General features: G+C 42.2%; 1 protein-coding gene across 1 annotated transcript in view; it reads left to right on the top strand.

The window, feature by feature from the left end:
• Positions 1 to 10,894, top strand: part of ABCD2 (ATP binding cassette subfamily D member 2) — a gene marked incomplete at its 5' end in the record, with an annotated part of 95,793 nt that overhangs the window by 69,794 nt on the left and 15,105 nt on the right. The window contains one exon of the mRNA XM_019509387.1: positions 9,919 to 10,003. Within this exon, the coding sequence (XP_019364932.1) occupies positions 9,919 to 10,003 (85 nt within the window). The remainder of the gene's footprint in view (positions 1 to 9,918; positions 10,004 to 10,894) is intronic.

Genomic DNA, 10,894 nt, shown 5'->3' with positions numbered 1-10,894 from the left:
ATTATGCTTTTATAGTGCATTTATGACAGCTGCATTAGCATTTAAAAAGCAAAAGGATACTAAGGAAGAGAGTTCAGGATGCCTGGTCATGCAGCTGCCTCTTTCTGCCTATCATCAGTGCTCCTTCAGGCCCACTGTCAGCACTTTAGGAATATTGCATTGTAATACGTATTGTCTTGGAGACTAAATGTATCATTCTCCCACTATAATTCACTTTAGTAGCTCAAGCAGCAGAAGTTTCAAGCCCATTTTTTAATTATAATTCTCCAACTGGAGTCCATTACTTTTTGTTAAAAGGCCAGAAGATTGGTTTTGTTTGCAAAACTTATATAGGAACTTGAACTACATGAGCAACTTTTCTATTGTACTCTGGATTGGGGGGTTGTAATTTTTTTGTCCGTGGTATAACATCACTTTCCATACTAACCGCGTGTTCCAACTACAATCCTACACATTTGGATTTTAATTCCAATTAATGTTGCTGATATTAAGAATGCAATTGTTGCTGACCCAGACCTATAATAGTCTGGGGTACGTGGATGTTAGCCTCTTCAAATAAATATTAAATAAAAAACCCCTCAGAGTAAATAAATATGTATTCACCCAATCACATTCAGCATTCACACCAATTATTACAACATAATGGTGGAAAAAAATATCAGTGGGCTAAACCTGTTAAATGTGAAAAATGGGTAGCAGGGCTTTACCAACTAAATTTAGACTGTAATTAGAACCGTTCATTTCCCAATTTAGTTTCTATAACTGAAACAGCCACAAACAGGGGCAGTGCTCTGGCTGGAGTGGGCAGCCAGGGAAGGGACCCAGGGGAGGAGGTGGGGAGGAAGTAATGAAAACAAATATTTGGAATAAACAGAGAGGTGAATAGGAAGGACAGTTTTGTAGTTTCCCTGCTTTGTGTGCCATCCTGCCACTTGTGAACTGCTTTCACAGTGGAAGGGTATGATGCAATGAGGTAACATTTCAGTTTTTCAAACACTGAGTACATTGATTTCCATGTAAGCAGTGCACTGTAAAAGCAGTAAAGCACCCTGTGGCTTGCATGCCTAGGTTGTGACTGTTGGCCTTGGTGTCTTGCAGAGCACAAGGCTTTCAGATTACTACACAAATTGTCAGCAAGTGCACGCCCAGCTGTGGCTATAGTGTTATAATCAGCAAATGCAGGTGAAGTGGTTGCAGTGCCCCCACCTAAAGAGGAGCTATTGTTTTGCATTAGTGTTATACACTATTAGGTATACAGTCCAGATCTGAATAGAACTGTGTAGGGTTGGAAGGGATCTCAGGGGTCAGAGCTAGGCCGGCCCCCAACACAATGCAGGTAAACAATTCCTGTTACTCCCCGAAAGGCACATGACATTACATTGCTTTACAAACAGTATTTCTCATTAAGTTTTTCTGTTGCATCCTTATCCTTCACATACTATCCCTATTTCAGATTTCCCTTGCTGTATTATGCCCTTATTAGATTGTTAACTCCTCAGGACATGGCCCTGTTGTGTTTCAGGTGGCTGTGAATGCTGTATACACATAAAGTCTTTGTATTTCATTCCCTAAGGGCGGGGATGAGAGAGCCATATATAACTTGTAGTAAGCAAGCCTGATTCTGATCTCTATTACACCAGAGTAACTCTGTTGTCTTCAACAGAACTACTTCTGATTTACATCAGTCAAAGCATGATAAAAATTTGGACCAGCAGGTGTAGCTTTACAGAACTCTCTTGGTAAAGCTTAGCAGCAGTGTACAAACTACACAGTAGGGGGAAATCAGTCAGAAAGGCCCAAGTACTTCTCCCTTTTCTGCCAGTGGTAGAACTCGCTTGAACTTCAGTGGATCTGAGTCAAATGAAACAAAGTGAGTGGAAGAGATGAAGAGAAATGGTTTTAACACTCAATATGTGTATTAAAAATGTGCAAGTCTTTAAGTAGGCAAAGAAGAATGTGAGAGGAAAAGCAGTTCCTGAAGTCCAAGTTCAGCAGACATGTTCCATTATGCTAGGAGCTGAAATTACTTCCTACAGAACCCCCATCATTATTTTCTATACCCATGGGTGTAGGGTGAACATATTAACCAGCTTGCTGGTAGTCATCTTACACCAGCATTACCTCAGTAGTGAATTTGGTTCAGGATGGACAAAAGTGAACCTGGTCCATGTAAGATGTTTTATTCAGATGTACTTTAAGTGGAACAGCATTTCTATAAAGAGGTATAATAACAGCGTTATTTATAAAACCCACCTGCAGTCCTGCTGTGGTGTTCATTCAATATCCAATATATGTGCAACGATCTAGAATAAAAACAATATAGATGTATAGTAACTTTGTGTCAGTGGGTCTTCAATTTACTAGAATTCACTTCTATTTTAAAACGTGTGTGTATTTAATGAGTATCAGAGGGATAGTTAGTCATGTTAATCTGAAGCTGGGCAGAAGGTAGGGTAGAGATGCCTCAGTTATATAGCGTATTATAGAGTAATTGACTATTCAGTTAATCTCTACCCTGCCTTTCACCTAGCAAGCATCAGTAATCACATTGCAGCCTGTGGCCAGAGGCCAATTTTGGGGGATGGGGGAGAGGGACAGTGATGCAATCACACCCCTCCTTTGATTCCACCTGAAGTGTAAAACCAACTGCCTGGGAGTGGCAGCAGCATCATTTCAGTTCAGGCATCAGTGAGGGAATCACTTGACTGCATGGCTCTTTATAATCTACCTAATTCCTTCTGAAAGCTTCATTCCACAGGTGTCAATAAACCTCTCTCCTTTTTAATGTTTTTGATGTTCTGTTAATCAAGTTATTCTTTCTTAGTCAATTCTGCAATCTGTTAGTGTCTTCAGTTAAGGTAGCTCCCATTTCACAGCCGTGCAGTCTGTTTTAACTTTAGCTAAAACCAGTAACTCAGGTGTGGAAATAACATTCAGTGAAGCATTGGATGCACTGTCAAGATTCTCAGGAAGGTTAGATTTTGTTTTATGAATCTGAAAAGAGACTATAGTTAATTCTAATGACATCAGGACTACTGAAACAACATCTTTTGATTATTTTTCCTAGTTCGTTGTATTTTATACATAATATATGATATAGCAAATTAATGCACATTTTGATACATTTATAAGTGTCTTTGCTCTGATGTTAAACTGAATAGTGTAGCCTTAGCTCTCTAGTCTATTGGTAAATCTTCTAGTTTCCTTTTAACTGGAGAAAAATGTGTTGTAAGTGATGATGCACCACACCATCTGCATCCCCCTTTTGAGAATCCTAGATCCACCCATGCCTGTGGACCTTAGCAGCTTGTCACATGATAAAATCACCAAACATGTTGTAATCTGCCTGTTACATAACCAGTTCTGCCAGTTCAGGGACTGGTGCAATTACTAAACAAGTTGATCTAGTTCATAAATGTTCAGCTCCCTGAATTACTAATATTAATTATTTTGTGTTGTGGTAGCAACCCACAAACCCTAGCAAGGCTGGGACATCATTCTTCCAGGTAAGGTACAAACACACAGATAGCTTTTACTCGTGCCCCAAAGAGTGTACAGTTAAATAATTTTAACTATATTTATGCTTTTGTTAAGGAAGTTACTCTGTCACGACCTTCTGGATAACTGGAGACTTATTTGTGCATGTTTATAGCATTTCAAAAAGAAATATAGCTTTTTTATTGACCTTTATGCAGTAGCTAAATGCAACTCTCATGTACATGGGACTCACAGGATGCATTGTATGATAAACCCCAACCATGCCTAAAGAGAAAAGCCTACTTTTCATTGCTGGAAATGGGGATGATCAACGAGTCAGTACAATTGGTGCTGTGATTAAACTGATTGCAATTGACCCATGATCTTCCACCTATTATACCCAGGCCAGGCGCCATTAGGATGATAGGAAATTATGGTTAGTAAGGACCTCACGGGGATATCTAGTCCAGCCCCTTCCTCAAGGCAGGATCATCTCAGGATAAACGATCCTAGCCAACCTGCTCTTGACCATTCTGATGGCCTGAATTTTTCTTGATAGCTGTTAGATATATATATATGTATTGCATGAAAAACTGTCATGTGTCTCATACCATTTTTGTGCAAAATGTTAAATGTCTCTTAAATTCATTCTGAAATCCTGGAATCCTTCTGCAGATATCTTTTGTCTTTCTGGTGCTAAAAACAGATATAATATTCACCCAGTTGCATTATTTATACATAAATGTATTAAACAGTCTGATACTAAGAGGAAATATATTCAGTGGTGGTAGCTGATTGAGAGTCAGAAGGTCTAGCTTATATTTCTGCCTTACTCAAAGATTTGCTTTGTGTTCATGGCAAGACACTCTTCTCCTTCCGTTTCCTTTTTCCCTTTCCTTTCTTCCTGTGGCACAGAAGGATTTGAGGTTTATCAGGGTTAAAAAACATTGAGATCATAGAATCGTAGAAAATTAAGGTTGGAAGGGACCTCAGGAGGTCATCTAGTCCAACCCCCTATTCAAAGCAGGACCTTCCCCAACTAGATCGTCCCAGCCAAGGCTTTCTCTAGTTGGGTCTTAAAAACTTCCCAGGATGGAGATTCCACCACCTCTCTGGGTAATCTGCTCCAGTGCTTTACTACCCTTCTGCTGAGAGAGTTTTTCTAATATCTAGCGTAAGCTACCCTTGCTGCAGCTTGACACAGTTGCTTCTTGTTCTGTCATCTGCCACCACAGAAAACAGTCTAGCTTCATCATCTTTGGAACCAGCCTTTAGGTGGTTATTAAATCCCCTCTCAGTCTTCTCTTCTCTAAACTAAATAAGCCCAGTTCCCTCAGCCTCTCCTCCTATGCCATGTGCCCAAGCCCCCTCACTATTTTCATTGTCCTCCGCTGGATTCTCTCCAATTTGTCCACATCCTTTCTGTAGTGGCCCAAAACTGGACACAGCACTCCAGATATGGCCTCACTGGTGCTAAATAGAGGGGAATAACCACTTCCCTTGATCTGCTGAGAACACTCTTAACAGTGCAGCCCAGTATGGCATTGGCCTTCTTGGCAACAAGGGCACACTGTTGGCTCACATTCAGCTTATTGTCCACTGTAACCCTCAGGTCCTTTTTGGCAGAGCTGCTGCCCAGCCTGTCATCCCCCAGCCTGTACTGGTGTATGGGATTGTTCCATCCTAAGTGCAGGACTTTGTACTTGCCCTTATAGAACATCATGAGATTTCTTTTGATCCAGTCCTCCACTTTGTCTGCGTCTCTCTGAATCCAAACCCTACCCTGCAGCGTATCTGCTACTCTTGCAAGCTTGGTGTTATCTGCAAACTTGCTGAGGGTTCACTCTATGCCATCTTCCAGGCCATTGATGAAGATATTGAACAAAACCAGCCCCAGGACCGACTCCTGTTGTACTCGACTTGATACTGGCTGCCAATTTAGACAGCAAGCCATTGATTGACCTGACCCTCTGAGCCCCATGATCCAGCCAGTTTTCTATCCACCTTACAGTCCATTCATCCAACCCATACTTCCTTAGCTTGCTTGCCAGAATGTTGTGGGAAACCTGTATCAAAAGCTTTGCTAAAGTCAAGGTATATCATGTCTGCTATCAGGGCTAGTCCAAGGGTAATTGACACCCTAGGCGAACTGTATACCTCCGCACCCCTACTACTTCCAATATAGAGGAAAATAAGTCTAGAAATGAACTTTAACATGTACTTATTTGATATTCAAAATGAACAATCAAACAATAAAATTTTATTTCATTGATTGTTTCACACCTTTTATTAACCCTAACATAGGTCCACTTGAGAGTTGAAAAGGTAGGAGTTGTGATTCTAGTGATCTTTCCTCAGATCTTTTCAGAGATCTGTCTCCTCTTATCAAACCAAAGGTCTTAGACCAAGGTGGAGCCAAAGCCGGCCAGGGCTGATGTTCCTGTTGTTTTGTTATGCATATCATTTTGGTGCCCTGGGCAACTGCCTTGTTCACCTAATGGTTGGACCAGCCCTGTCCACTGTTCTCCCTGAATCCTCGGAGCCAGTCATTTCATCCATAGAAGGCAGTCCGGTTGGTCAGGCATGAGTTACCGCTGGTGAATCCATGCTGACGATTCCTAATCACCTTCTTCTCCAAGTGCTTAGAAATGGATTCCCTGGGGACCTGCTCCATAATATTTCCAGGGACTAAGGTGAGGCTGACTAGTTTGTAGGATTCTGGATCCTCCTTCTTCCCTTTCTTAAAGATGGGCTCTATATTTGCCCTTTTTCAGTTGTCCAGGACCTCTCCCAGTCGCCGTATGTCTTCAAAGACGATGGCCAGCAGCTCTGCAATTATATTGGCCAACTCCTTTAGCACCCTCGGGTATATCCCATCCAGCCCCATAGACCTATACATGTCCAGCTTTTCCAAATAGTCCCTAATCTGTTCCTTTGCCACAGGTGGCTGTTAACCTCCTTCCCAAACTGTGCTGCCAGCTGCAGTAGTGTGGGAGCTGTCCTTGCCTGTGAACATATGTGAAAAAGGCATTGATTACTTCAGCCTTTTCTGTATCATCTCTAACTAGGTTACTTCTGCCTGCCCCATTTAGTGAGGGACCCACACTTCCCCTGATCCTCCCCTTGTTGCTGACATACTTGTAGAAGCCCTTCTTGATACCCTTCATGTCTTTTGCTAGCTGCAACTCCGGTTGTACTTCGGCCTTCCTGACTTCATCCCTGCATACCCAAGCAATACTCTTATACTCCTTCTTAGTTGTTTGTCCAAGTCTCCACTTCTTGTAAGCTTCCTTTTTGTGTTTTAGCTCACTGAAGAGTTTCCTGTTAAGCCAAGCTGGTCTTCTGCCATAGTTGTTAGTCTTCTTACACATCAGGATAATTTGTTCCTGCACTCTCAGTAAGGCTTCTTTGAAGTACAGCCAGCTGTTCTGGACTCCTTTCCCCCTTAGACTCGTCTCCCAGGGGATCCTGCCCATCAGTTCCCTGAGTGAGTCAGCATCTTCCTTTCTGAAGTCCAGGGTCCTTACTCTGCTGCTCTCCTTCCTTCCTTTCTTCACGATCCTGAACTCGATCATCTCATGGTCACTGCTGCCCAGGTTACCATCCACTACTACATTCTGCACCAATTCTTCCCTGTTTGTGAGCAGCAGGTCAAGAAGAGCACAGCTCCTAGTTGGCCTCTCCAACACTTGCACCAGGAAGTTGTCACCAACACTCTCCAGAAATTTCCTGGTTTGCCTGTGAACTGCTGTGTTGCCTTCCCAGCGGATGTCAGGGTGATTGAAGTCCCCCCATGAGAACCAGGGGCTGTGCTCAGGAAATTTCTGGTAGCTGTTTGAAGAAAGCCTCATCCACCACATTCTCCTGATCTGGTGGTCTATGGCAGACCCCCACCATGACATCACCCTTGTTGCTCTCTCCTCTGACCCTAACCAGAGACTTTCAAGAGGCCTGTCTCCAGTTTCATACTGGACCTCTGAGCAATCATACAGCTCTTTTACATAAAGAGCAAGTCCTCTTCCTCTTTTCCCCTCCCTGTCCTTCCTGAACAGTTTATACCCATTCATGACAGTGCTCCAGTCATGCAAACTATTTCACCAAGTTTGTTATTCCAGTTGCATCATAAAGAGATCCTTTGATATGAGGTGCCATGTAAGTGCACAGGATACAAAATAGATACACTTACATGGCACCTCGTATCAAATATTTACACTTAATATATATAATGTGAAGTTGTGAAGAGCTACATTACTAATATTCAGGGGAAACCATTAGACAGTTAGAATATGATATTAAATGCAAAGTTAGCTTTATGTTCCTTCCTTACTGATTGTTAAATTCATGTGGTTCTACATCTGGAAGGAGGAGACAGGAGAAAGGTGATAGGGGAAATGAGAAAAAGCTAAAATGCAAACACATGATTGTCTGCCACAAATCTGTCTATAAATAGGCTAATCATCCTTTTTTGGAGAAGACAATGGGAACATTTTACTGAGCAGGTCAGTTCCCCACAGTTCCCAGCAACCTTCTCTCCCTTTTTTGCCTTTCACCAAACTCTTTTACCAGGGTCAGCCTAGGTTGTGTATAAACACAGTTCCCATTTCCACCACTGTACACGCACATCTACAAACACAAGACAGGCAAACCAGGTAGGGTCCAAATACTGGATCCCAGTGGATCTCTGGGGTTTGGCTTTCTTTTTAACTTTAAAATAGCAGGGCATAAACATTGTCTTAACATCTTCCTGAGTGGAGTAATCTGCATGGCGTTCCTGTGCAGAATCTCTCCTTATCCTTAGAGGAATAGGAAGAATCAGAAGAATAGGGCTGGGTTGCTGTGCAGACCAGGGTGTCACAAGAAGTTTCTTCTTGCAGTTGCCACCAGTGATGGAATTCTACACATGATAACCCAGGAAAGGGAGACAAGAACCAGTATACCCCTCCACAACATGTAAAGCTGGAAAAGATGTATATCTGTTGTCCATATCTGTATGCAAACATACACATATATTAATTTGTAAGAGAAGCTATTTGTTTTATCTTGCTTTGTTATTGCAAGTTAATTATGTGACTATAATTTACAATTCAGTACAACACAAATTCTTGGAATTCTGCTTTGACTTTACTGATCCATATTTTCAGTTGCCCTGACCTGTCATCAGGAGACAAATTGAGGCTACTTCTTAAATTACGAAGGCTTAGCCATCCTGGCTTTTGGTGCGACTCCAGCAATGCTGTAATGGGGCCAGAATCCTTGAAAAACCCTTGTAAAACCTGCCTACGCTTTTAATTCTTGACCAAAGTCAAGGAGTAACACAGGCTACCGTGGTTTCTTGACCTAGTTCACAGTCTCCCCTGGAAAATGTTCATTTTGTATCAGGCAGCAGCAGCAGTAAAAAAATTCTTGTTGGTTGTCTTATTCCTCTAGATACAGCGCTCCCGGGCTGTTCTAGATGTATATCCTTCACCTCTCCCAGCCCTTCCCCCCACCACTTTGTCTAAAAGCCTGTCTCTCTCATCACAAAATGGTTTATTGGGAGAAATGTGCTTCCCCAGGCTAATTTTTCCCTTTTTACAACAATTCCTTGGTTTCACTGTATGGTCCAGCTTAACCATTTCATAAAAAACTTTTAATAAGGCCATTTGTATTCATAGTGAGATGATTCATGTCATAACACTGACATTAACATGACTTCATGGTAATAAGGTCAAAATACATGCATTAGAATAGTTACTTGTTGCATCTTTGTATAATTCTATGGGAGAGAGAGAAAAATCCTATGGGGAAAAGCTATTCAAAAGGGTATCACATTTCATAAAAGTTGGGGGTTGCATTAGATCATGAAGTGGGAGAGGCCAGGGCAAGCACTGCAAAAATCTTAAGACGTTTCAGTTGCACAGTTTTGTGTTAGCTGCCTGAACACACACTTGCCAATGCATATGTGCACTGAAGTCTTTCTATCCAGCTTGCCAGTGCCTTTAGGAGACTCTTGCTGACAATTGCAAGTGGAGCTGTGTAACATTGCTGTCTCATGCTTTGAGCTCTCATTTATTTTTTAAGCTTCTTTTCTCTATCTGGTGGACTGGTGTTATTAAATTCTCTCAATCTTTTACAGAAGAATATCAAACATGTTAGAGAAGAAACAGTTTCATGTACACAGCTGAAAGCATGTTTAGCAGAGGGGAGATGCACACCTTTTCAAATGTACCTGCATTCCATTCAGAAGTGACTCAAGGCCTATGCCTCCAATCCTATTAAATTTGCAGTAGGAAATTTTCTGAGGCAGTTTGGAAAATGTTACGCTTCCCCTTGACTGACCTGCACCATTGGACATTTTCTTTCTGCTTTAAATCCAAGACTGCAGACCTAAAGCCAATTAAACATGTCTTCAGTTTATCCCCATATACTATTGTTCCACCTTTTGTTTTTATCTTTTTGAAGGCTGGGATGCTGTGATGGACTGGAAAGATGTCTTATCAGGAGGAGAAAAGCAGAGGATGGGCATGGCTCGAATGTTTTATCATAAGTAAGGATCTGTATTTGCTCTTTGGGCAGCTACTCTAATGGAGAAAGAGCTTTGGAGGCTTGCCACAATAGTCTTGAGTAATAATATTACTTTATGTAATACCAGAAGGTAATTGTGTATGAAAACATACCGTGCTGCTTAATTATTTGAGCTCAGCTTCATAGTTTGGGTGATGCGTTTAACATAACCTATCCTTGCATTTTCCAGATGTCACTTTCATTACCACCTTTGACCCAAGTAATCATATCAGGGATGTCCAAGTGATATCATGGCCATTTGTTGCACTGTTGCACAGAATATGTAATACTGAGAGCCAGCTTTCAGACTTGCCCTGTTTGGCTACCAGGGAACACTGCAAAGGTGCTCAGCCCGAGGAAAGGTCAGAAAAACCTTGCATTGCTCTTGTATCCTGACAGTGCTGTACCCAAAATCTCTATCACAATGCATCCAGCAAGATCAGGAAGCAGAAGCCTTGAATTTTTTTAATTAACACTAATATTGCAATAGTGCTTAGAAGTCAGCTATAGAATCAGTGAGTCAGAAGGGACCTAAACAGATCATCTAGTCCAACCCCCTGCCATGGGCAGGAAGGAGCACTGGGGGTGGCAGGGGTCATAAGACCCCAGCCAGGTGCCTATCCAGTCTCCTCTTGAAGATCTCCAGGGAAGGTGAGAGCACCACCTCTCTGGGAAGCCTATTCCAGGCTCTGGCCACCCTTACAGTGAAGTAGTTCTTCCTAATATCTAACCTAAACCTGTCCTCCCTCAGCTTGTGGCCATTGTTCCTGGTGACTCCAAGAGGGGCCCTGGTGAACAGACTTTCCCCGAGTCCCTGCTGGTGGCCCCTGATAAGGTTGTAGGCAGCCACAAGATCCCCCCTCAGTCTCCTCTT

Source organism: Gavialis gangeticus, unplaced genomic scaffold (assembly GCF_001723915.1).
Source record: "Gavialis gangeticus isolate Ggan-Ray unplaced genomic scaffold, GavGan_comp1, whole genome shotgun sequence".
NCBI lineage: Eukaryota > Metazoa > Chordata > Crocodylia > Gavialidae > Gavialis > Gavialis gangeticus.
The sequence above is the reverse complement of the archived record's forward strand: the minus strand, read 5'-3'. Positions and strand labels throughout refer to the sequence as shown.